Source organism: Nannobrachium achirus, assembly GCF_963921795.1.
Source record: "Nannobrachium achirus genome assembly, chromosome: 20".
NCBI classification, from domain to species: domain Eukaryota; kingdom Metazoa; phylum Chordata; class Actinopteri; order Myctophiformes; family Myctophidae; genus Nannobrachium; species Nannobrachium achirus.
In genome coordinates, this window is record NC_137827.1 from 44,548,589 (window position 1) to 44,576,092 (window position 27,504).

The 27,504-nt window shown below is 44.6% G+C and overlaps 1 protein-coding gene across 1 annotated transcript in view; it reads right to left on the reverse strand.

Moving 5' to 3' along the window:
* Positions 1-1,161: 1,161 nt before the first annotated feature.
* npas3 (neuronal PAS domain protein 3) overlaps positions 1,162-27,504 on the reverse strand; it is a gene marked incomplete at both ends in the record, with an annotated part of 476,542 nt that continues 450,199 nt past the window's right edge. The window contains 4 exons of the mRNA XM_080750653.1: positions 1,162-2,849; positions 10,217-10,332; positions 11,007-11,154; positions 26,712-26,818. Of these exons, the coding sequence (XP_080606779.1) occupies positions 1,162-2,849; positions 10,217-10,332; positions 11,007-11,154; positions 26,712-26,818 (2,059 nt within the window). The remainder of the gene's footprint in view (positions 2,850-10,216; positions 10,333-11,006; positions 11,155-26,711; positions 26,819-27,504) is intronic.

Consider the following 27,504-nt stretch of genomic DNA (forward strand, 5'->3'; position numbering starts at 1 on the left):
ACTACGGTCGGGAGAGAACATGGCTATCTCATTAGCTAGATAGCCATACAGAGAAACGGAGACAGAAAAAGAGCTAGCTACACAGAGATTGAAAGAGAAGGCCGCTATAGCCTACTATAGACAGAGAAACAAAGCTAGCTAGTGCTATGTAGCTAGCATAGATAGATAGAAATGGTAGGGGGCGTGAATCGAAGGAGAGGTGATGAGGTTATGTTTGGTGCAGACCTGTAGGAGAAGTCCTGGATTAAGAGACGAAGTAGTAACATTCTATTCACAGCTCGTTACCCGGCTGAAATTGCTTTTTTTAATGCTTGATTTGTACGTTAAATCTGAGCTAGAATATATTTGTAAAAAAGAAAATAAATGAAAAAAGAAGAGAAAGAATTAACATTAACATTTTCCCTAAACTACGTTTTTTTCCCTCATTGAGAAACAACCTCAAAAACCTTTTTTCAAAAGATTATCACTGAGACCTTTGTCGAACGCAAGAACATCCTCCTATATCTTTCAGAATGTGTTTTCATCTATAAGCCTTGATCAAATCAAGATACCGAGGAGGAGAACCCAACAACGAGGTTCTGACCATACAAATAACCTGTACCGTCCTCCTTAAATACAGACACAATCAGCATCTTCATAAAGATGTAACGTAACGTCAAATGAAAAAAGCATCCCCGTCGGGCTCCAGTGGAGTCCTCAGGCAATATGAATTCTCTGTAGGCAAAAAAGGAATTCTTTACAATAAAGAATAGTCACGTTTTCTGTTTGTATTCAGAGGGAAACAATGTCACTGATCACGAGAAAAAGGGAGCGAAGGAGAGAGAAAGAGAAGGGTTTTAGAGTGGAAGAGGGGGAGGAAGAGGAGAGAAGGAAAATAGAAAAGGGGGTGGGGGTATGGTTGAGGGTCATTCAGGTCTGTTACATAAGCTCAGTTGCTCAGATTCAAAGTGCTAGAATACATTTTTGTCGTCCTCCCTTTCTTTCTCCCCTCTCGGAAAGCACAGTCTTACACCGCATAGATAAAAGAGCGAGTTTTAGTAAGTAGTCTTTTATTCATCTTTTATTTTTCACTAGTAAGTAGTCTTGTATATCTTTTTTGTTTCTGACACAGTTTGTTGATTCTGTTCGAACACAGTAATGCGGTCTCGAGCAGTTCCGGCGCTAATCCTCCTCCCTCTCCAGTGTGGCGTGCGCGTTGCCGTGGATGCCGTTGCTGTACACGGGGAACGGCAGCGTCGAGAACAGGCCCTCCGCCGTCGTGAACACGTTGGCCGCCGCGGCGGCGCCGGGCATCTGACCCCCGACCAGACCGCCGTTACTGCCGCCCGTCGCGGCGCCGGCCGCGGCCGCAGAGCCCACAAACGGGCTTCCCCCGGCGGCCGCTGCTGCCGCCGCGGACATGTTGAGCCGGTGGACGTGGTGGTACAGCATCTCCATGGGCGTCTTGGGGTCCAGGCCGAAACCGGAGCCGCCGTCCCCGACAAAGTTCACGGCGCTGGGGAGCAGGTTGCCCTGGGCCATCGCTAAAGTGACGTCGGCCGGGGCGTAGCGGATGGTCCCGGTGGTGTAGACCCCGCCTAACCTGGGACTGACGAAGACTAACGAGGAGGACGAGGAGGAGGTGGTGGTGGGCGTGCCCTGGTGCTTGTCCCGCGGCGAGGTGGAGAGGGGAGGGGAGAGGGGGTCCGAGGACGAGGAGGACGAGGACGAGACGCTGGAGGGAGGAGCCAGGCTGGCTGCGCTGGAGGCAGAGGACGGGGCCGAGCTCCCGTTGTAGGGAGGCTTCCTCCCCCCGGCCCCTCCTCCTCCTCCTCCTCCGCTGCCCCCCTCGGTCCCGGGAGGGGTGAGGACCGAGTCGGGGATGGACACCTGCAGGGAGCCCCCGCCCTGCGGGGAGGGGAAGGCGTCGTGGGAGCCAGGGGCCGGCTTGGAGGTCATGCTGTAGGGAGACTCGTTTCGAGAGATCTCCCTGTTGGGAGGGAAGTTCCAGATGCTGCTGTCGTTGTCGAAGTTGATGGGCTCCGACATCTCCGTCTTGATCTTGAGGACGGAGGCCGCCGCCACCGCTGCCGCCGCCGCCACCGCCGCCGCCGCCGCGTCGGGAGAAGCCGACGACGGGAGGAGGTGGGCGGAGGAGGCTTGCGAGGGGTCGGCCAGCGGCGCTGCCGCGGCGTCGCCCATGGCGTCGGGGCTGGGCGTGGTCGACAGCCGCAGCCTCCGGCTTCTCGTCCCGTCCCACTTCTGTTTTTTCCGCCGCTTCTTTCTCTTCTGCAGCCTGCTGGCGCCCCCGCTGGTCACGACCAGCGATTCGGCCCCGCCACCGTCGCAGTCCTTCACGTCATCGTCGTCATCGTCGTCGTCGTCCTCCTCGTCTTGCTCCTCCTCCTCCTCCTCCTCAGATGACGACTGGCCGTTGTGAAGCTCCGCCCCTTCCCCGTCTCCGTAGTGTTCTACCTTGATGTGGAGGCCGCCCAGCGTCCCCAGACCGCCCAGCACCCCGAGGGCCCCCAGCCCTCCTCCTCCTAACCTCCCCAGCCTCCCCGCGCCTCCTTCCCCCAGCCCCACACCTCCTCCTCCTCCACCTCCTCCTCCTCCCAGCCCCGCGCCGCCTCCCCCCACCCGGCCGCCCTCCGCCTGCTCCTCCGCCTCTCCGTCGGAGTGCTCCAGGCTGTCGTCGCTGTCCTGGCTCTCCTCGGGGTTGCTGGAGCTGTCGCCCTCCTCCTGCCGCCTCATGTCCCCCTGCTCCGCGGAGGCGTGCAACTGCCGCTGCTGCTTGCTGTCGGCCTCCGGGTCCTCGCTGCGCTCCGACTGCTGGCCCGGCTTCCCCTCCATCCTGGAGTGCTCGTTGTCTGTGAGGGACAGAGGCGGGAAGAGGCTGGTTAATATTCTAACGATGGTTCAATATCATTTCAAACTTTTACATTTTTTTTTACCTCCATAACCACATTTCCATTTGGTTCCATTCGCACACGGTCAGAGTTACATACCTGTAAGGGTCCATTTGGTATAACAGTATTTTTTTACTGGGGACCACCCCCAGTGGTCCCCGGACCCCAATTTGAGAACCACTGTTCTGAAAACATTATTGACAATGTTCAATTACTGTCATCTCTTTTTAAAATGACTAGAGGACATTTTTGGCATTTTGAAATTATTATAATTATCATAAATAATACATATTTGAATGCTGAGATTGATCTTACATTTAAAAACATTATTTATTCATTAAAGGTGTATAATAATAATTCCAAAAGACATGGGGGGATATTCTATATAATGTTGGACGGCTTTCAGACAAACAAAACATTCCCTTTGTACAGTACACAGTATCAGTGACTAGCAGTGAACCGCGTGTTGGCACGGCCCAGCCTTTTACCCACACTGTGGTGCCATGCGAACCCATGCCAGCATAACGGCAGGGAGGGCAGGTGTTGCCCAGTTGGCAGGTCTCTGTGTCCTGCATGGGGCTAAAACCAACCACTCAGTCAATTGTTACCTTGTACTGGTTCCACTTTGGTTGGATCAGGTTTTTACTATTTTTAGCTGCGAGCTAGTATTATAAGGCACTCTGTCGGCCCGTCTGTGAGTCCAAATTTTTCAAGCACCAAGAGCTGGTGACACACAGCTTATCACGAATAATGTTCTTGTTTTGCCATTAAATTCTTGTTGAGCAACTTGACACTGTATTAAATTCAGTGGTGAATTTAATAACAAAGGACATTTACTTGAGTACTGTACTTAAAGCTCTATTACCTATTTGTTTTAGTGAATACATTTCAATTTTGTCCAATCTGTATACTAGCGTATGTTACAACCACATATACAACTGGGGTGTTTGTCTTTCATCTCTCTGCTTTGAGACAATTGAGACATTAAGATCCTGTGTCTCGGTTGGACGCAACCTTTGACACGATCCCGTTTCTGGTTTGACACAAATTCAATTTCTCCCCAGAGCAAGCAGGCAGGCTCTATTAGCTCAGTGGTAAAACCAGTCTGCAAAAGCACAGGAAACCTGGGTTCAAATCCTTTTCGACCGCAGCATTAGCACCACACTATACCACACCACACCACACCGCACCACATAAAAATATCTACATTTTCCATTACACAATAGTACCCCTATCAGTAAGAAACATATTATGTACCCTTTTAACTGTGATTATAATACTTATAATAATATAAATTTATATTACAACTATCCTAATTATAATACACTATAATGGATTATATCTGTGATTATAATACACTATCAAGTATTAATGTATTACGATGATAATGTATAATATACTATAATAGATTATAATAGGGTTTATAACACAATGGAATCTATTATCATGTATTACAACTATATCCTGGTGGTCTAAATGAAAAGTCAGTGAGTGATCAGTGATTATGATGTGTTTGGCCCTGTTTGGCCTAGCTCAGACCTACTCTGGATTGGATACTTTTTAGTACCACGTTTAGTACCACTTTCACACCACTCTACCCAGGTCCTTGTAGTGGAAAACCTGGCACAAGTGGGCGGTGTGGTGTGGTGTTGGGCCATGTCAGTGGAAAAGGGGCTTTACAAGACAACTGTACTGGACTAGACTACATTTCTAACAAATTAAGCGCTTTGCCTTATTTCAAATCTAAGACTTGTTGTTTTATACTTAAAGGAGGACTTCACCACTTTTCAACCTGTCTTCATATAATAGGTCCTCACTAATGTTCATAATAAAATAGCACATTTTTTTTCTACTCAGTCTGGGTCTCATAGGAGAGCTGTCAAATCCTTCCACCGGTGACATCATCGTTTGAAAAAAAAATGTAAACAATATTTTTGAAAAAGAAAATTTAGATTTTTATTATCACGAGAACAATGGCTTCCACTTGAACATTGCAACTTTTCAGGAATAGAAAGCCTGCAGTTTCTATTGGCTTGCATTTCCCATTGATGATGTCACCGGTGGAAGGATTTGACTTACCCACAGCTCTCCTATGAGACCCAGACTGAGTAGATTTTTTTTTAAATATATTTTATCATGAACATTAGTGAGGACCTATTATATGAAGATAGGTTGAAAAGTGGTGAAGTCCTCCTTTAAGGTACATGTGGCAAAAAATAGCCAATGTACTAATCGATTAGTTCGATTAAATGTTACATGCCTAGGTACCACTGCATATGTAAATCCTTTTAGACCCAGATTTCACACCATGTACCAACTCTGTTCTTTAAACGTATCCATTTTCCAGTGGTGATGTCTCATTCTGGAGCGAGCCTCCCCTAATCCAGTTAAACAGGCGTGTTGGCAGCAGACAGCGTTGGTATGGTCTCCTCTCTCTGTTGGCGGTGCCCGTGGCCAGACGCTGTAGCGGTTGGCATCAGTCAAACCTACTCGCCGCGCCAAGACACCGCCCCGCGACCACATCACAGCTGGCAACCGTCTGATGGTGCCAATGAAGGCTAAACTAGATCACATTATGAACACCGGTATGGCGTGTTTTGGGCTGTGTTGTACATTATAAAGTTTGTAGAGGTGCAGCCGTTTTGATTCTGTAACCGGGCACACCTTGAATCTTCCCTTTGTTTTCAGTCAAATACTTTGCTTTTCTATCATTTTCTTTGTTTTGTTTTGCCTCTTCTTGGCTTTCTCATTGTGGAATTAATGAAAAATGACAGAGCCTGAACGAAAACAAAATTCGCCCGCTGTTTTTCTTTTTTACTTGTGTAAACCTGTGATGTTCAATAATGTTGATTCTATCTTACAGTATCCTTTCTCTTTTATCGGGAACGTGGACACCATTCAAAGTAATAGGGTGACAGATATAACATGGCGGCCATTGAGTTCAACGGAGAAGTGGCCAGTATGACCAGTATGTTATACCAAAACTTTATAGGTCAAGTTTATTCTCCTAAAAAAAATTACAGACAGTACAAAGGCAGGGCCTTTAGCCAATGAGGAAGCAGCGAGCCCACACTGTTTCGTAGGAACAGTATTTCTAGATATTGTTGTTGTTGTTGAAGTTTAGATGTATCTCTTTACTCTGAATCTGTCCTGCATGTGTTTCATGCTGCTATGATTACTGTAATTCAATCAATACATCTAATCCAAGGGTCTTCAACAGGGGGTCTGGGACCCCTGGGGGTCCTCAGAGTTACTACAGGGGGTCCTCCAAATCTGGAAAATCTGGAAATGTTTTCCTCCTTTTTTATATTAATCACTTGAATTATTGATTTATTCCATATTCTGAGAACTTTAGCCAAAAATAGCAGATCTACAAGCTCACAACACCTCGCGCTGCGAGTCTTTGTGAGCTTGTGGATCGTCTATTTTTGGCAAAGCTTTGGTGTAGAGGGGAAAGAGAGCAGACTAAGTACAGAGTGGAAGGTCAAGTTTATTAAGTATTGACGGTTCAAGTGGTTGAATATCTGAATATACACTGATGATTGTGCTGTCAAACGATGAAACTATATGGTATCTATGGGTTGTGGGGGGTCCCTGCTTCATCTCTCTCTCGACTAAGACCCCATTGAAGACGTTGAAGACCCCTAATCTAATCTATCTAATCTATTAGGTGCTGCCGCTGTTCTATCCATCGCAGGTTTGCTTAGTTTGAATCTGTCAGCCCATTGACCCATAGATGTCCGCCACATTATAACATTATTTCTTGTTTTCTAAATCATTCTACAGTCAAGGTGCCGTTGTTTTGTCCTTCCCCATTTGTGAATTGACGATTATTCTAGCGCTGCGCTCATTGTGAAGTCGCTGTGGATAGGAGCGTCAGCCAGACGCCAAACGCTTGACTCCCAGGCTCATTGAAATGTATTACATTTACATTTCATGTCTTCAGCAGCTCCCATCATTCAGAGTGACTTACAATAAAAGGGAAGAAAAGACAAGGGAACACGCAGGGTTCCTAGACTCCGTTACAAGCTCTCATTAGATCTGAACACTTCCCCCCTCTGTAATGTCTCTATAGGTCCCCCAAATTGATATTAGAACGGGTACACATCATTGTGTATCATTATTTTATGCTTTAACTATTGAAAAATAGCAGATATGTGCTCACAGCGTGGCACCGAGTGCCACGCTGCGAGCTTGTAGATCTGCTATTTTTGAAAAATCGTGAAAGTGTCTTTTGAATCCTTCAAAGATTTTTTTGAAAAACCTCTGTTTCTATGTTAGCAATCTGGCTAGCCATCGTCAAAGAAAGGGTACTTTTCACTTAACTGGAGCTCAGTTAGTCTGTTCTTGAGAGACTACTATGTCAGTGGTTCTCAAACCTTTTCATGTGAAGGACCCACAAAATTACATTTATTTGGCCACGGACCCGCATCTCAAAATATTTAGTTCCAGGGACCACCCAGAAGCAAAATTTGAGTTACAAACGTTTGTTTGACAGAGTACAGCAACTTGCAATGGGCCTGGTGTACAAGATACACCACACCACTATGATACCCAAGTACCTGTCAAAATACTTTATAAACGTTAAGGATGTCCATAATTACAACACCAGAGGCAGTGCCACAGATCACGTTCAACCCAGAGTCAACTCAAAGAAAGGGTCGAACTCGTTCTTCTGCTACACCACAAAAATGTGGAATGCCTTACCGAAGGCCATAAAGGAGTGTGGATCACTAGCATCCTTTAAAAATGCCCTGAAAAACCACTTACAGGCAGCAGCCGTTCGCAACTGGTAAAAAACCTAGCCCAACCCTACCCTCCCTGCCCCTTCCTTGTATATACTGTACATACTGATTGTTTAGACTTACTGTTACCTGCCCCTTCCTTGTATATATTGTATATACTGTACTTACTGATTGTATAGACCTACTGTTTTCTTTTTTTCTTTACATATCTACTGCATAGTACTGTGTTCTATTTGTCTGTCATTCAATGTTATATGAGATACTTTAATGGTTTCCTGTTGAAATAAGCTTAGTCTTTTCATGGATCTCCTTTTAGTAGACCTTGTACCAGTGAACTGTACCGTCATGAATCTGTACATTTTCCTATGCAAACTTCTAATAAAGCCTTCAATCAATCAATCAATGCTTTGAAAATACATATATTCAAAGATTTGCACACATTTTCACGACTTTTTCAAATAGCAGATCTACAAGCTCGCAGCGCGGCACTCGGTGCCGCGCTGTGAGCTTGTATATCTGCTTTTTTTCACTGGTTAAAACATTCAATAATTCTAGGCCTAAATGGGTTATTTGGCTGCGGACCCCCATCTCAACATATTTTGTGCCAGGAACCTCCAGAAGAGAAGATTTATATTGAAAATGTTCGCTTTCAAAATATATACTGTATACTGTAGGTATATTCAAAGATTTGCAAAAAAAAGAATAATAATAATCTGCACTGCCAGCAAGCGAGCGTTCTGACCGCAATGTCGTGTGAAAAACTGTCCTCATATTATCGAATGTCAGCCATTGCGTTGCGACGTAGCCTGAACTAATGAATCAAATAAATAAATGTAAAAAGTGTTGGGGGTGGGACATGGCCGCGAAACCTCGCTCAAATAGAGACTCTGCGAGCAAATATAGGAGTACCAGTACTTCAATCAGTCCCAATTTATGCACTACCCAAGCTCCTGTTTTAATGTTTTGCGCCAGTACTATATCTTCACATGCATGTTCTTAAAAAACAAATAAACACCAACAGTACTGACAAAAAAGGAAAATAGTAGCAGAACCACAAGCTCAAAACGTGTCACTGTTGCTGCTGTTGTGTGACGCTGTAAGGCGTTATTTTACGGGGGGGAAAAAGCGACACAAAAAGTTGAAATATGGAGATGAGGTTTTCTGCCCAACAACAACGTTATACTGTACATACTCACGCTCATTTAAGGTCAGTTCCCACTCCAACATTCTCTCCTGTGTCTCTCCTACACTGTCTATCAGCTTTCCAAAATGTCAGTAAAGACTGCAGTACGTTCCATTAAAATTACGACTGTCCACTTATTTGTTTATGAATTTCTGTAGGGATGTGTTTGAGATAAATGCAAGGGGCGGAACAGTGTCCCTATGCACCATTATAACCAATTGAACTGACCAAAATGACCCAGCCCCTGTAGAGCTGTTGTCTCTGTGCTGGGCCAGTGTCCGTATCATGCCAGTTCTCCCAGTAGCTGTTGGCTTTGTAGCGCTCATCAATGATACATGCTGGCACGCACAGCAGACCAATAGCTTCTCTCTCTCTCCCCCTCAATGCTGGCTTCGCCTTACAGAACTTTCCTATTTATTTCCTCTTTGGGCTTACGAGCTTCAGGCAGGGCTACTGGTGAACCACAGATATCCACTGAAAAATAGCAGATCTACAAGCTCACAACACCTCGCGCTGCGAGGCTTTTTGAGCTTGTAGATCGGCTATTTTCGGCTAAAGTTCTCAAAATACGTTTGGTGTAGAAAAAAGAGCTGTCTAATATGAAATATCATGTTATGTATTGATGATTCAAGTGGTTAAATATGTATCTGAAAACACAAATTGACATGAACTGATGATTGTGCTGTCAAACAATAAAACTATATGGAATCTAAGGGGTCCTTGGCCTGAAAACGTTGAAGACCCCTGGTATAGGGAAACCACCTCCAACCACTGCACATGTACTAGTTGTTGAATTAACAATGCACAGCATTCTCAAAGTGGGGTCCAGGGACCCCCAGGATTCCTTAAAGGCTCGCTGACACGCCCCGAAATTATAATACATTAGGTCACATGGTCTCTCTGAAAACGGTCTGAAATAGGCTGAAACTCATGTCACAGTGTAATCTGCCCATCGCCCCCCAACAACAGCTGACCAGTACAGTAAGTAGTCTAAGTACAGTCATTTGATTGGCTTATAATTGCGCATTCCCACAATGACATCATAAAAATATTAACTTATATTTTAAGATGACTTCTTAAGGTGACAGTACCCCTTTAGGTGACAGTACCCCTTTAACTCTTGAGAGTGAACCAATGGAACCAAATGGACTACAGTTAAAAGTTAGGAGGGTCCTTGAAATTAAAAAAGGTTTTTGAGAACCAACTGTCCTATAATCTTGTGTTGTTTGCCCTTGCCTCTGCAAATGTGTATTGCTCTGCCACAGTGCTAAGCAATTTCCTACCTATCCATTTCTCTCTCTCATTCCGTTTTTGCTCTCTCTCTCTCTCTCTCTCTCTCTCTCTCTCTCTCTCTCTCTCTCTCTCTCTCTCTCTCTCCTCTATACACTCATCCATCCTACCAGAGGTTTCTTTGCTTTCAGATTCGGAGTCCGATGTTTCTGACGACTCTGAGGTTTTCTCGGGCAGGTTGGGCAGCTGGGCGATGTCCATGGGCGTGTCCTTGTACTCGTGTAAACTACAGACAGGAACACATGGACAGACAGACAGACAGACAGACAGTTATAAAACTATAAGTACTGTATACGGCAGGGTTCCCCAATTAGTTTTCCCCAAGGGCCGAATTATGTCTAGGGTACCAAGCCGAGGGCCACAACATTGCAGGGGGCGACGGCGGCGTTCCCGCTACTCCAGTGACAGTTTAGATATCGTCGTTGTCGGGTGAAAATCTTGTATGTCCAAAACCGTTTGTTTTGCATTTATCATTTTAAAAATGATTAATGATAGTGAAAACCTTTTTGTGCAACGGCCTTGTATGATGAAGCAGGGCTTTACTTTGCGAAAGAACATACAAATTTGGAGATACAAGGTTTCCACTCGAAAAAAACGATATAATAGTGTTGTTGCTGTTATGCCACCATTATTACTGGGGTTTGTGGGGGCCAGACAGTAGCCCCCCGCAGGCCGCAAATGGCCCGCGGGCCGCCTATTGGCGGTTATTGGGAAGTTATTGGTTTTGTTCTGAGTAGAGTATTTGACCCAGAAAGATATTCTTATATGAATACATTAGTTTTGTTCTGACTAGACTATTCGACCAAGAAACATATTCTTATATGAAGTCATTTGTTTTGTTCCGATCTATTCTGACCCAGAAAGATGTTCTTGTTATGGTGTTATCAGTGTTGTTCTGACCTGAGAACATAGTTGACCCAGATGATGTTCTTCTCGTTATTGTTCTTAGCGTTGATGGCGATGGTGGCACTGGACTGGATCCAGATGTAGCCTCCGTTCTTCTGAATCCAGCGGTAGTACTTGGTCACACACTGACCCTTGTTCATTACTGGAGAGCGAGAGAGAGAGAGAGAGAGAGAGAGAGAGAGAGAGAGAGAGAGAGAGAGAGAGAGAGAGACCTTTAACCACACTTTTATTAATCTTTAGTTACAGCAGGCTTACAGACTCATGCCTGCTCCTGAATGCAAAAAAGACGGTCTGCATGGCTTTTTCCAAAAGACCAGTTGTGATGGAGTCATCAAATGTGTTTCTGGGTGGAGAGGAACTTGAACTTGTGCCAGAGTTCAAGTACCTCGGGGTCATGTTAGACTCAACCCTAACCTTTAAAAAACATGTAAAAAAGGTTACAAACACAATCAAGTTCAACCTTCAGAACTTTAAACAAATCAGACCTTGTTTGGCAGTTAGTGCTGCTAAATCTTATCTCCAATGCATGATCCAATCACACATTGAGTACTGTTTCACAAACTGGTCTTGCACAGGTATAACGATTCTCAAACCCATTGAACAGCTATATAAGAGTGCGCTTAAGGTATTCGATAGGAAACCCCGCTCATATCACCATTGTAATATTCTTCAGAGGTACCGTTTTTTGAGTTTCGCTAATTTTAAGGTATTTAAACAGGTCAGTATCATATATAAGACCCTAAATGGTCTATGCCCACCTCCCCTAAAGGAATTCATAAAAAGGAAGCCCGATAGAGGACTCAATACTAGAGCAATCACTAGAGGGGATTGCGAAGTACCGTACCGGGTAACCGCTTTTGGAAAAAACACCCTTTCAGTGCAGGGATGTTCAATCTGGAATGACCTACCTCTAACAATAAGAGACTGTTTGTCATTTCCATCCTTCAAGTTCAATCTAAAAAAATGGTTAGTTGACAATCAAACCTGTGACCATGTATAGTTTTAAGAGTACAGCCCATGTCATGTACGTTTATTTTTAAACTTTTCTTTTCTAATGTAGGGTACTGTTAGTAATATGTGTTGTTTTTGTTGTTTTCTCTTGGTTGAGGAAAAATAGTATTTGTATGTATGTTCTTAGGCGCCCTCTCCTAATGTAGGGTTACTGTTTGTTGGTATGTATTGTTTTGTCTTCATGTGGGGACTACGGATGAAATTTAGCATTCTTGCTAATTCCGGCTTATTTACATTGCTTTCATGTAGTGTTCATTAATATGCATTGTCCCGTCTAAATAAACAAATAAAGTAAAGTTACACTTACAAAATCCTCAGGACATTCTACAACATATGTGCAAAAGGTTTTTTTTTTTTCTTCTAAAAAGCCAAAACCAACGATTCTTGCTCAATACTGCACAGGACATCCTCTTGCCCCCACATGTAAACAAATTCTTCCAGATGAGAAATCATTTTGTAGTATGAAAACTATTCTAATTGGAGCTGCAACCAGTCCCTTTGTCATGAGTTCTGCTTCAACTGACCCTACTCCTTGGATTTTGTTCCTCCTTGAAAGCCAGGTGCTCATTTTTACTTGTGCAACCAAAAAGTTTAGTAATCCCACTCTTGCCTTTTGTGATGCTATATACTTTGGAGAGAGAAAGAGAGTGTGAGAGAGAGAGAGAGAGAGAGGGGGGGGCATATTAGGTCACTGGTCAGTCACAGTATCTGACTTTTATGCATAATTTATATTCCATCACACAACAGTGTTGCATTCTGAAAATAGCTAATCTACAAGCTTTCAACAAATTGCATCCTAAAGTGTGTCAAATAGAAACTTAAAGAGAGAGACGGTAGAGAATCCAGAGCGAAAGGGTGTAAGAGACAGGGGCAGAAAGAGGGAAAGAAAGACATGCAGGAACGCCAAAACAGAGGAGAATAAAAGAATGTCTGAGTTTCTTGAAAAATGTGAGAAATGGACTGAATACACGGCCCGGAATAATGACACCACGGAATGGAACTGAAATGGACTGTAATATGATGATGAAAATGATGTAAAATGTTGACCCTGTAAATATGTGCGCATGTGACACAATACAAATTAAGTTGAAAAAAAAAGAAAGAATGTCTGTGAAAGGAAGAGACAGACAGAGAGAGAGGTGAGAGAAAGAGAAGTCAGAACACAACAGACAGACGGAGAGAAATGAAAGAGAGAAATAGAGAAAAACAAAAAGAGGAGATATTGAGACAGAGAGAGAGAGAGAGGGGGTACGGGTCCATCAGGTGTCAGGCAACAGCTGGCTGTGAGCTGCTCTATTGCTGCCATCATTAATCACAAACACATGAACATATGTAGACATGTGTGTAGACGTTTTTGGGGAATGTGTGTGTGTGTGTGTGTGTGTGTGTGTGTGTGTGTGTGTGTGTGTGTGTGTGTGTGTGTGCGTGCGTGCGTGCGTGCGTGCGTGCGTGCGTGCGTGCGTGCGTGCGTGCGTGCGTGCGTGCGTGCGTGCGTGCGTGCGTGCGTGCGTGCGTGTGTGTGTTGATATTTCCACCCGTGTTATAAGACTCCAAAACAAATCACGAACAAAGTACATTGTCAACCTTTTCTCCCGACATAAAACATGAATAATTCCGCATCCTATTAAAGCACCCATTCGTAAGTCTGAGTGTGTTCAAATTGTAACCAAATTGAGCCTCACTGGTCCACTTGGTTACAGCCTACGGGAGAATTATTCTCAGTTTGCCACCTTATGTGCGTGCGCGAGTGCGTGCGCGAGTGCAATGCGCGAGTGCGTGCGTGCATGCGTGCGTATAGGTGTAGCAACCAGCCACCATGTTCACCAGTCTCCCCTCCCAGCGCAGCAGACGACGAACCAGTAGGAGGCGCTAGTGCAGTGACAAGGACACGGTCACCTGCCGGCTTCCCACCTGTGAACGCCGACAACTGTGATTGTGGAGTGCTGGGAATCGAACTCGGTAGCACGTGAGTGTTAATGTCTGCACCACGTGGATGCCTAGGTGGTGCGTGCATCCAGGTGTGTTGTTTGTTTGGAGGTCGGCTATTTTCAGTACTTCATACCACACTAAACTAAGCATATGAAAAGGTAATACTGGAGAGGTGGCACACGGCATGGATTTCTACACAGAGAGGGCAATTCTTTCAACATAAGATGATGCATTCAAGTTCAGGAGAGTTTGGACAAGGCAATTCTCTTGAATGCTGCCTTCAGGTATGGCATGGAAAGAGGACATTTGCATTTCTTTTGCCATAGTAAAAACTGCATTCATGGTCTGGAAAGGGCACTTTTTTACAGGCGGATAAACGTGCAGGGGCTCAAGCCCCCTTTCATGTCTATGTGCACGTGCCTGATAATTATAATACACTATAATGTATTAAAACAGTGATTATATCACAATAGAATCTATTATCATGTATTACAACTATATCCTGGTGGTCTAAATGAAAAGTCAGTGAGTGATCAGTCATTATGAAGTGTTTGTCCCTGTTTGGCCTAGCTCAGACCTACTTGGATACTTTTTAGTACCACGTTTAGTACCACTTTCACACCACTCTACCCAGGTTCTTGTTGTGGAAAACCTGGCACAAGTGGGCGGTGTGGAGTGGTGTGGTGTGGTGTGGTGTTGGGCCATGTCAGTGGAAAAGGGTCTTTTGAGAACCACTGTTTTAAGGGATAGAAAGCGAAGATAACCGAGAAGACAGCTTTCTGCAACCTGTCCGCCAGCAGTACCTCTCACTCACCAGGAGATGGTGCTGTGGCACTGCGACAGCCCTCAACTCTGTCTCTCCGTACTCTTTCTCTCTCTCTCTCTCGCTCTGTCGCTCCTTCGCCTCGGCTGAACTGGAGCGCCTCTCAGCCTCAGCGTTCCGCGGCACGCCAACAATACATTTGTCCAAATGAACCAGTAAATGGTTATCTAAACCCGTATGTACTGGCATTAATCAGCCAACGCGGCCTCAAACAGAAACATTTAGAAACGAGCCGCGCTGGGAGGTAAATTCATGCTCTTCTTCCATTCCTCCATTTAATTACGGTTACAAATGGCCTCCTCCTTCCACGAAAGAAGAAGACCCAGCGCCACACGAAGGGAAGAGGAAAGCCAGAGAGCGAGAGAAAGAGACAGAAGTGGAAAAGGAGAGGAAAAAAATAAAGAAAATAAATCCGGAGAGACGGAGCAAAATGGAGAGAGAAAGAGAAGGAGGCAGGGAGCGGGAGGGGAGGGAGGGGTCGATTTATATTAAAGAGAAGGGCAGTAATTAAAAACTATTAACAACTAATAGCATTGTTTAAGACCACATCCCCAGGGTGAGATAATTAACTTTGGTCCAACGCCAAAACTGACTGGTTTGACTATTCATAGTAGAGAGAGAGAGAGAGAGAGAGAGAGAGAGAGAGAGAGAGAGAGAGAGAGAGAGAGAGAGAGATGGGGTAATGAAAGAGAGAGAGGCAGAATAACTTGTTTGCGTGTTAAGGCAGGGATGGTGAAACCATGTCACCTTGACTCTGACCTTGCTTTGTTTGCACCGCAGAGTAAATAACCATACAATACACACACACACACACACACACACACACACACACACATGTATGCACGCGCACACATGCACACGCACAGCTGTGTCGTGCTGCCTATTCAAATGACTATATGGCCCGAGAGCACTGGTGAGAACAGAATCCCCTCAACTAATGGAAATGGCAGTGAGTCTGTGTGTGTGTGTGTGTGTGTGTGTGTGTGTGTGTGTGTGTGTGTGTGTGTGTGTGTGTGTGTGTGTGTGTGTGTGTGTGTGTGTGTGTGTGTGCGTGTGTGTGTGCGTGCGTGGGGCACGTGTGCGAGAGAGACAAACACACACAGCACTAGACAGAGATCTGAAAGCCAATCATTCTAAAAGAGAGTGAAAGAGTGTGCAAGTGTCTGACAGAGCAAGAGAGACGGACAGGGTTGGTGCGTGCGTGCGTGCGTGCGTGCGTGCGTCAGACAGAGAGAGAGAGAGAGAGAGAGAGAGAGAGAGAGAGAGAGAGAGAGAGAGGGGTAATTGATAGCACGATTCAAATTATGTGAGGATTAACAACAATATGTAAAATCTCTTTATGCAAATTAAACATAAAGAGGGAGGATTTATACAAATTAAAATCCCCAGTTTCAATGTTTTAGCGTGAGCTCGTTTACTTAAGGGATTAAAGCGGGAATGAAAGGAGTCCAGTGGAGATGTTTGTGTTCAACAACATTCTGCGTGGTGCGTTTAATGATTCTATGTTTTTCATGTGTTTAATGATTCTAAATGCCTTTCATGTGTTTTAACGATTCTAATGTTTTTTATCTTGTGCTTGGCAAGTCACTCTTGGAGAAGGCCATCTGCTAAATACCTAAACGTCTTTTTTATTTTTGAGATGGAGATATCTACATATTAAACAGAGGCTTGTGGTTTATATATTTGCCATAAACAGATTTCCTAATGATGGAAAATAGCTAATATTTGCTAACAGTCTAGAGACAAGAACTGTTATTGTAGAGAAATAACCTACGTTACCTTCTTTTTACGACTGCTCTGTATTGTTGATGCTTCTTTTTTTTTATCACTCTTTAGATCTATCTATCTAAAGAGTGAGAAACACAGATTGCCATTAAATTCAGTATGTCTAAGACAGTGACACTCACACGCACACGCACAGGGGCGTCATGAATGTTAACTATTGAAAAATAGCAGATATACAAGCTCACAGCGCGGCACCGAATGCCGCGCTGCGAGCTTGTAGATCTGCTATTTTTGAGAAATCGTGAAAATGTGTGCCAAGAAACCTATGTTTTCATGTCAGTGATGCTCAAACTTTTTCATGTGAAGGACCCCCCCATCTCAAAATATTTAGTTCCAGGGACCCCCCAGAAGCAAAATTGAGTTACAAATGTTCACTTAAAAAATACATATATTCAAAGATTTGCGCACATTTTCATCACGCAAAGCGGTACACAGTATCTCTAAAGTCATGTCATCAACATGGATCTGTCCCATTTCCCATATTCCCTCCTAATTGCCTACCATTGCCTTCTAAAGATTGTGTATGCGACCTGACGGTCGCTTATCTCCCGATTAGGAGTCTTACTGGTTGTACTGTAGATATACAGTATGTCTGCCTAATAATAGCCCACAAGTTTAAAAAAACGATAATTTGCATAATTAATCAGTTATTCCGAGGATACAGTATATTTGTGTTGGGAGTTTGTTCAGTCAAATATAACCACTTAAACCCCAGTATCCGTATTGTGGGGAAAGCCTTCGCTGGAAAAGCCAATCGATATGTCGCATCGCTGTGAGCTTGACGATCGGCTATTTTCAATGAAAGCTTTCCCCACAAAAAACAGAAAAGAGAAAGACACAAGCATAGAGCCCTGAGGGACTTGGTGCTCAACCATATGGCGTGGAAGAGGACAACGTTGGAGATCCAGGAGCTGAAGTTTATTTTTCTTTCAATTGAACGACTGAGATCTCTCCAGGTAACAGTCAGGTAAGCTAAACGCCTTTAAAGCCCTCATGCTATATCACATGACACCTGCTGATGTTAACATTCACACCCTCAATGTGTTCACACAGAGAATCTATAGAGCATCGACTGGCAGACCTCCGGCCCTCTGACACATGTGGAACGCCTTACAGATCGCCTGAAAAACCACTTACAGAGCCATATAGATGGACATATGGACAGACACACACGCACGGTCAAATGTTGGAGCGGCAGGCTCCCCCCCCCCCCACACACACACACAAAAAAAAAAGGAAAAAAAACACTCTTCTGTAGAGCTCTTGTGTTTGAAGGTCTCCTCTGTAAAAAATCTCCCCTGTAAACCCCTCTCCTGTCCTTTCTGTAGAAGAAAAATCATTTCTCCCTGTAAAAGGTCTCCCCAGTAGTTACTCTTTCCTGTATAAAGCTCGCCCTCTCTATGAAGTGCTCCTCTCTCTTATGACCCTAAATTATCCTCCGTTGCGCGCAGAGAACGGCAGACGTGCAAGCCCACAGAGTGGCGCGGACGCGGCGCGCTGTGGGCTTGCACGTCGGCGGTTCTCGGTGCGAGACACCGACAAAGTGGCGACAGCTAAGTTCCCCTCTATAAAGCTCTCCTCCACAGAGCTCTCGTCTCTGTAGTGGTCCTCTCTCTCTGTAGAGCAAGGGTCTTCAACAGGGGGTCCCCAGAGTTTACTCTCTCAACTAAGGGGTCCTTGGCCTGAAAACGTTGAACACCCCTGCTGTAGTGCTCCACCTGTAATGTTCTCCTCTATTACATCACTCATCTCTATCCTCTTCCGGTATAGCTCATCATCTCTGAGAGGAGAGGCAGGGACGTGCTGGCCATTGGGAAAAGCGGGACAACTCCCGAAAGGCCGGTTCATTCCCGGCCGGTCCAGGCCGGCCATTAGGAAAAAAATGTAAATAAAATGTCAGCCTTCGTTCCATTTTGGGGGCTGGGTGGCCAACAAAGTAAATCGTCTCTGTCGGGCAGATTTGTAAATTTTTTCGCAAAGCAAAGCCCTGTTTCATCATACAAGGCCGTCGCACAAAAGTAGTGAAAACAGCAGATCTACAAGCACACAACGCCTCGCGGTTGTGTGCTTGTAGATCGGCTGTTTTCACTAGTTTAAATCATTTTTAAAACGATAAATAGTAAATACAAAACAAACGGTTTTGGACATACAAGGTTTCCACCCGACAACGACAACTCAAACTCATGTAATTGGCCCACTGGCTTGTCACTTTATCACAAATCTCTCTATAGCGCGCAATGAGGGCCTCTCCAACTCTTTTTCCCAGGCTCAATCAGGGGCCCAGCACGTCCCTGGGGAGAGGCCAGTGAAAGATAGTGAGTTAGATGGTACTACTGCTGCTGCTGCTGTTTATAATTATAAGCTTTGGTCATTCACGCTCAAAGCTTCTTTCCCTTGCTTTCTCTCTCGCTTTGGTATTTCCTCTCTGGGCTTTGTTTTATCATTTCTGGATTAATATTTTGTCTATCATCATCTTCTCTCCATCTTTCTTTTGCCTTCATTCACAGTGAACGATATATCGTCGTTGTCGGGTGGAAACCTTGTATGTCCGAAACCTTTGGTTTTTCATTTATCATTTTAAAAATGATTTAAACTAGTGAAAACAGCCGATCTACAAGCACACAACGCCTCGCGGTGCGAGGCGTTGTGTGCCTGTAGATCTGCTGTTTTCACTACTTTTGTGCGACAGCCTTGTATGATAAAGCAGGGCTTGACTTTGAGAAAGAACGTACAAATTTGAAACTTGGAGATACAAGGTTTCCACCCGACAACGACGATATATTATAGCATCTCCCATTTGGTCTCTCTCCCTCCCTCTCTCTCTCTCCCTCTCATATCTCCCCGCTTGTCTCTCTCCACCAGGTGAGATCTTTAGCCCTCTCCACTTACTCCTCCATTAAAATCAATCATCCCAGGTTCTCAGTCCATTGATCGGACGCCTCTAATGAAGGAGATATTCCCACCGTTGGGGAGGGGTGGGGACTGGGGAGGGAGAGAGAGAGAGAGAGAGAGAGAGAGAGAGAGAGAGAGAGAGAGAGAGAGAGAGAGAGAGAGAGAGAGAGGTCTTTAAAAGGGAATAGTACCTGCTTTAATCTGCTCCTCTCTCTCCTGGAGCCCCAGGCTAACCCCCGAGCACTTTCTCTTTCTCCCTCTCTCGTGTTCTTTTGTTTTTCTTTCTCTCCGTTTCTCATATTTTCTGTTGCCTCTCTCTCTCTCTCTCTCTCTCTCTCTCTCTCTCCCTCCCTCCCTCTCTCCCTCTCTCTCTCTCCCTCTCTCCCTCTCTCTCTCTCTCTCCCTCTCTCATTCCACACTCATTTCTCTCTCCTCCTGTCTCTTTCCGTCCTTCACTACAGTTTAATCACTTGGATCGTCTCCTTGTGTTTCCCTTTCAGATGCCCTTTATCCACCGTAACTTAGCCTGTGTGGCGTGTGTGTGCGTGTGTGTGTGTGTGTGTGTGTGTGTGTGTGTGTGTGTGTGTGTGTGTGTGTGTGTGTGTGTGTGTGTGTGTGTGTGGTATAAAAGTGAAGATAATTTATGTGAAATGGTTTTAGGGAGAAGTCCTTGTTATCCTCTGACACACACACACACACACCCACACCCACACCCACACACACACACACACACACACACACACACACACACACACACACACACACACACGGGGGGGGGGGGGGGGGGGGGTACTGTAACAGCAGCCTTTAGCCAAAACGTCCACTTTAGTGATGTGCTCTCAGTCACGACTCAAGGAAGTTGAGGAAGTTGACGTACAGAAGGGGTCTTCAACGTTTTCAGGCCAAGGATCCCTTTAACTGAGAGGGAGATAAAGCAGGGACCCCCCCACTACATACTGTCCCAGTAGTTCGACGCTGGTGAATGCTAACCTGGTGTTTGTTGACCTGGTGAATGCTACTATGCCTAAACCTAACCCAAACCTCAGTAAAACTATGCCTAAACCTAACCCTAAAACCTAACCCTGACCCTTAAGCCATTTGCACACAGGACAGTTGCGTTTTTTATTATTATTTTTTTTTTCATTTGCTGCATGAATAAAACGCATTGGATTTGGTGTGCAATGCTGTGCGGAATCGGCGCTGCGGATCCCAAAAGGAGTCATAAAAGGAGTGATGAGTTTTTTACCGCATGCGACAAGACGCACGAATCTGGGTTCGATCGAGAAAAAAACACACGTCCGCAGCCACTCGTCGCACGGCTAATTCTGATCCGGTGTGCATGAGGTCGTAGAGAATCATTGTTTTCTTTTAAAAAAATGAAATTGTCCGTTTTATCCGTGCGGATAAACGCGCCTGTGTGCAAAGGGCTTTAGTCGAACTAATGAAATGTAGAAATACCGAGATTTTGCCGTGTCATACGACCGTCATGTTTCAGGGCTAATAAAGGTAGGCTACATTAGGATGAAGTGACTGAAAGCACAATGCATATCGTCGTTGTCGGGTGGACACCTTGTATCTCCAATTTTCAAATGTGTATGTTTTTTCGCAAAGTAAAGCCCTGCATCATCATACAAGGCCGTCGCACAAAAGTAGTGAAAACAGCAGATCTACAAGCACACAACGCCTCGCGGTGCAAGGCGTTGTGTGCTTGTAGATCGGCTGTTTTCACTAGTTTACATCATTTTTTAAATGATAAATACAAAACGAATGGTTTTGGACATACAAGGTTTTCACCCGACAACGACGATATTATCATCTCTGTCAGGTGGAAACCTTATCGGTCCAAAAGTGTTACTTTTCAAGATTCAAATTCTATAAAAGTATCAGATCTACTTTTGATGCTTTTACGTGATGCTGGAGTATGATCAAGTAGGGCAAGGGTCTTCAACAGGGGGCTCGGGACCCCTAGGGGGTCCTCAGAGTTACTACAGGGGGTCCTCCAAATCTTTGTGTGACTTATTTTTTCTCCTTTTTGATAATAACCACTCAAACCCTATAGTCCATATTCTGAGAACTTTCGCCAAAAATGCCATCACGACGAGGCGTTGTGAGCTTGTAGATCGGCCATTTTCGGCAAAGAGGTTTGGTGTAGAGGGGAAAAAGAGCAGACTAAATACAGAGTGAAAGGTCAAGTTTATTAAGTATTGATGGTTCAAGTGGTTAAATATCTGAAAACACAATTTGACATGAATCCAAAATACACTGATGATTGTGCTGTCAGACAATGAAACTGTATGGAATCTACGAAAAGGTTGTGGGGGTCCCTGCTTCATCTCTCTCTCAACTAATTGGGGTCCTCGGCCCTGAAAACGTTGAAGACCCTTGAAGTAGGGCGTTAATTGACGAAAGAAAAAGTATAAATATGGAGATTTCTGCCCGACTGCAACAATGTGATGAATACAGCAAACATATGGAGGATATAACCTTATTATTAATATTTATGCCCTGTACCGTATACTGTAGCCTCCATATTGTTTTGAGTTATTTGTTGCCATTCACAAATGCACAAACCAAGTTCTGAAGGTGCAAATGTAGCTGGCAAGCTTGCTTATTCTGAATAGATTCATATTAATTACTGTATCCACATGTTCAGTGCTTGCCTGCAGTGTGAGTGATTTCATGCTTTTAAGTTTCAACGCAATATATTCTCACAGCGACAACATAAACATAATTTAAACATATCTTTTGTTACACCAACCAGTTAATATTCACATTGTGCCCCAATCCAGGATACAGATGGCATTAAATCATACACGTCAGCTCAGGAGAACGGTCCACTCAACCGTTTATTGAATCTGTAGATCGGAGGAGATGAGAAGAGGTAAAACTTTTGGACGTGGCTCACCAGCAGAACAGCGCCCGCGCGGCATGAAGGGAATACGTCTCCTCTGTAATTGACTGGAGACGTCATTTAACCCATTTAGAACGGGTACACAGTATCATTATTTTATGCTTTAACTATTGAAAAATAGCAGATATACAAGCTTGTAGATCTGCTATTTTTGAACAATCGTGAAAATGAGAATTTTGACCCGATTCTATAAGTGTCTTTTGAATCCTTCTAAGGTTTTTTTGAAAAACATATGTTTCTATGTCGGCAATCTGGCCAGCCATCGTGAAAGAAAAGGTGTTTTTCACTTAAATGGAGCTCAGTTAGTCTGTTCTTGAGAGACAACTGTGTCAGTGGTTCTCAAACCTTTTCATGTGAAGGACCCCCAAAATGATATTTATTTGGCCACGGACCAAAGTCAAAATATTTAGTTCCAGGGACCACCCAGAAGCAAAATTTGAATTACAAACGTTCGCTTTGAAAAGACATATATTCAAAGATTCTTGCACACATTTTCACGACTTCTTCAAAAATAGCAGATCTACAAGCTCGCAGCGCGGCACTCGGTGCCGCGCTGTGAGCTTGTATATCTGCTATTTTTCACTGGTTAAAGCATTCAATAATTCTAGGCCTAAATGGTTTAAACCCCGGCGCGATACAGCGGAAACACAGGACTGCTCGGCTATCTTTTAATAACAAAAAATCTCATTTTGTGTATATATATATCGTCTCGTCTCCTGGTCTGCATAGCAGTGCTGTACCTTCCTCGCCATCAGTACATGATTTGAATCTGGTATTTTTCCCAATGTAAAACACCTTCTCCGTCACCTTCCTGGTTATAAACACTTTCTCCATGCTATTGTCATAGCACTCCACCCAATAGTTCCACAACCGTCATTTCGTTGATGTCAAAATTATGTCTACCTATATTCTACCTTCTCAGGGACGTGCAGAGAATGTTAAAGAGGCAGGGGCTTACATTTCTAAAAGGGCCTTTTGGTGAAACTATTGAAAATAGCAGACCTCCAAGCTTGGAGGTCGGCTATTTTCGGTACTTGATACCACACTAAACTAAGCATAATCAAGTGAATACTGGAGATGTGGCGTAACGGCACATATTTCTACAGAGAGAGGGCAATTCTTTCAACATAAGATGCTGCATTCAAGTTCAGGAGAGTTTGGACAAGGCAATTCTCTTGCACTGGTCCCCACCCGAAAAAAATATTGAGAACCACTGTTGTGTTCCTTTTCTCTCTATTCCCTATTCTAAGTCATCTAACTGGAACTGCAATGTTGAGAGCTTGCACAAAACGTTATTTCACCCACTCCTTTGCGTCTGTAAGTGTGATGTAACAGTAAAGCCGAATTTCGGACTAAACTGTATGTGGAACCTAACGTTATGTTTTACACGTACAAATCTCTCTATTAGGAGACCTGACGTATTTACGTATTATTATTATTATTTAAAAAATTATAATATACAGCAGGCTATATACACAGAGATTTTTTTAATGTATCCACGTCTCAGACTACACATGTGCCCTCTTAACACAACGGCCGCCAAGGTTTATAACTTTTCTAGCTGTTGCTGGTGCCGCCGTTCACTTACGCTTTATTTTGAAGTGCCTCGGAAGCTTCGTGCGTGTGCACGTGGGTGTCCGCTGACGATTGAGGAAGATAATCCCTTTGTTTACAAACGCTCGCGAAACTAAAATCCAAACGGGATAAAGTGTCGCCGTGAAAACAATCAGATCTCTGCTTCCCTGGCGTTCTTTTTACCTCATTCAGAGATAAAGCCCTTCTTATGTTTCAGGCTAGAATGGAAAGGAATGTAAGCAGGCTCCGCTATTTCCCCTCTCCCTCTCTCTGTCCCTGCTACGGGGTGACGTAATGGACTCGGGTCATTCAGAGGGCAGGCTGCAGGCACGTACAGTTAACCCTATGTTGCCTCGTCTCTCAACGAGATAACTCCTTTTGGCTTGGTGACACCTAGTGGCCTTAACTCGTCACTGAACGAGTTTGGCTCCCCAAGTGTTAACACTAAGGATTTTTACTGTGTAATAACTGCATTTTGGAACAAAACCATCCGCATTGAAGTCGCTAAAGAGAGATTAGAGTAGCCCTGGCATTAGCAAGACACCTGATAAACATCCCATAAACCACCACCACAGAGAGCAGGAGACTCTGCTTCAGACACAAAAGACAGAGCAGGGAGTCTGGGCGTGACACCACCAGCCCCGGCCATCTGCTCTGCACCCAAAGAAGAATAAATCCTCCTTTTCAGGAAAAGAAATTAATTTTGAAAGAAAAGGAATGAAAGGGGAGCGGAGGTGAGGCGAGATGCGTATTAACCCATTTAGGCCTAGTTATTGAATGCTTTAGCTATTGAAAAATAGCAGATATACAAGCTCACAGCGCGGCACCGAGTGCCGCGCTGCGAGCTTGTAGATCTGCTATTTTTGAAAAAGTCGTGAAAATGTGTGCAAATCTTACACATATGTATTTTTAAAGCGAACGTTTGTAACAAAAATTTTGCTTCTGGGTGGTCCCTGGAACTAGATATTTTGAGATGGGGGTCCGTGGCCAAATAGATATCAGTCTGGGGGTCCTTCACATGAAAAGGTTTGAGAGCCACTGACATAGTAGTCTCTCAAGAACAGTCTAACTGAGCTCCAGTTAAGTGAAAAGGACCTTTTCTTTGACGATGGCGAGCCAGATTGCTGACATAGAAACAGAGGTTTTTCAAAAAACCTTTGAAGGATTCAAAAGACACTTATAAAATCGGGTCAAAATTCTAATTTTCACGATTTTTCAAAAATAGCAGATCTACAAGCTCGCAGCGCGGCACTCGGTGCCGCGCTGTGAGCTTGTACATCTGCTATTTTTCAATAGTTAAAGCATAAAATAATAATACACTATAATGTGTAGCCGTTCTGAATGTATTAAACGACAGACAGAGTCATTTATACTTCTCTGTGCCGGGGACCTCTCCCTGACCCCCTCATCCACACAGGAAAAGACAGGAATAATCTGCTCATACTTTCGTCTTTTTTTCTCTCTCTCTCGCTCTCCCTCTCCTCCATTTTTTCTCTCCCTCTCTCTACACCTTGACCCCACGCGCGCGCTCTCGCTCTGCGCGCTGACCCCGCCGGGCCACCGTAGAACACTTCCTGATTGCCACTCTGGACGTTTTGCGGGATTGAGGAAAAGGGAGGAGGAAGTTAGAGATGTAATTGGAAAAGTTTTGTCCGAATATGTAGGGTTCTGATGTCTGCAGGAGGGATGACATACTGTTCTGTTTTATGATGAACACACACACACACACACACACACACACGCACGCACGCACGCACGCACGCACACAGTCTCTTACTGCGCTGGAGCTCTTCCGTTGCATGAACGTCTACATGTATAGTGCGTGTGTGTGCACATTCGCATATGTGTTACATGGCTCAGGGGTAGAGTTGCCGTCTTAGAACAATGAGGGTTCCCGGTTCGATTCCGGGCTCCTCCTGAGTTAGTGTCGAAGAGTCCTTGAGCAAGACTCTGAACCCCTATTATACTGTACTTGCTCCTGGTGAGCAGGTTGGTGCCTTGCATGGTTTCCTCCGCCATCATGTATGTGTGTGAATGGGTGAATGTAATGTACAATCTCTGTAAAGCGCCTTGGATAAAGGCGCTATAAATAAATTCACCATTTACCATTTTACTTTTTAACCTTGGTTGGGTTATGGCCACTTTGGCCAGTATGCAAGTCTGTGTGTCAAGTGTGTGTGTGTGTGTGTGTGTGTGTGTGTGTGTGTGTGTGTGTGTGTGTGTGTGTGTGTGTGTGTGTGTGTGTGTGTGTGTGCATGCGTGCGCACCTGTCTGCTGTATTTATGATCAGAGTGTGCTACAGTGCAGAATGTAAACACACGGTACACACACGGGTATTCTGATCCCAGACCAGAGGAGCATCTGAATGCAGTGACACTGTAGTACAGTGGTTCTCAACCTGTGGGTCAGGACCCCCAGAGGGGTCCCCACATTATTTTAGGGGGTCCCCAGATGTTTAGCTAAATGTAAAGTGACAATTTAAGCACTTTAATGACCTTTTTAGTACCTCTGGTCAAACATCGGTAAAATTGAAAAATATTAGAGACAGAAAATGTGAAAATAGCCGATCTACATGCTCACAACGGCGTTGTGAGCATGTAGATCGGCTATTTTCACAATGGAATAGATCGAGTCAAACTAAATGTAATGCCAACTCCTCCAATTCCAAGTGCTTGTGCAGGGTGAGGGGATCCCCAGTTCAAATAGGATTATTTTGGGGGTCGCAGCGTGAAAAGGTTGAGAACTACTGCTGTGGTCCACTCCTAGTACTCACGGTCCAGGTGACTGTGTCTGATGCCCTCCACGTCCTCAGCATGGATGAACTGGTAACACCGCTTCCCCACGATGTCCACCGGCGCCAGGTCCATGTAGTCACTGATTCTACACAAACACACGCACGCACGCACGCACGCACACACACACACACTTTGTGAGTGAATGCTTTGTTAGACAGAAATGCAAAATGCAATGAATAGTCAAAGAAAGACAATCGACAAGAGGTTGTAGATCTGCTACTTTCGCGATTCTTTTGCACATTTGGAAATGTTTGTGATGTATGTACAATTGGAACCAAATGGATCTGTAAGGATCCATTTGGTTCCATGTCTACACGCTAAGAGTTAAATTAAATGTGTGTGTGTGTGTGTGATTTGATTACAAGGATTTAGATCATTGCAAACAACAACAGCATTGCGATATGTATTTATTTATTTATTCACACACACACACACACACACACACACACACACACACACACACACACACACACACACACACACACACACACACACACACACACACACACACACACACACACACACACACACACACACACACACACACACCAATGTGCGCGTGTTCGTCCGGGGCTGGAAGGGTGTTGGAGAGAGCGCTACGGTGTCTGTCTCCGCGCCCCAACATCGCCGAACACAAATCCTTCCCCGTGTATTAGAGGCTTTGACTGTAAATTCGCCGGAGAGGAGCAGAGATAGAACAATTTCGCTTCTATCACGGCGATACCGGGGGGAGACCCTAACCCATTTAGGCCTAGAATTATTGAATGCTTT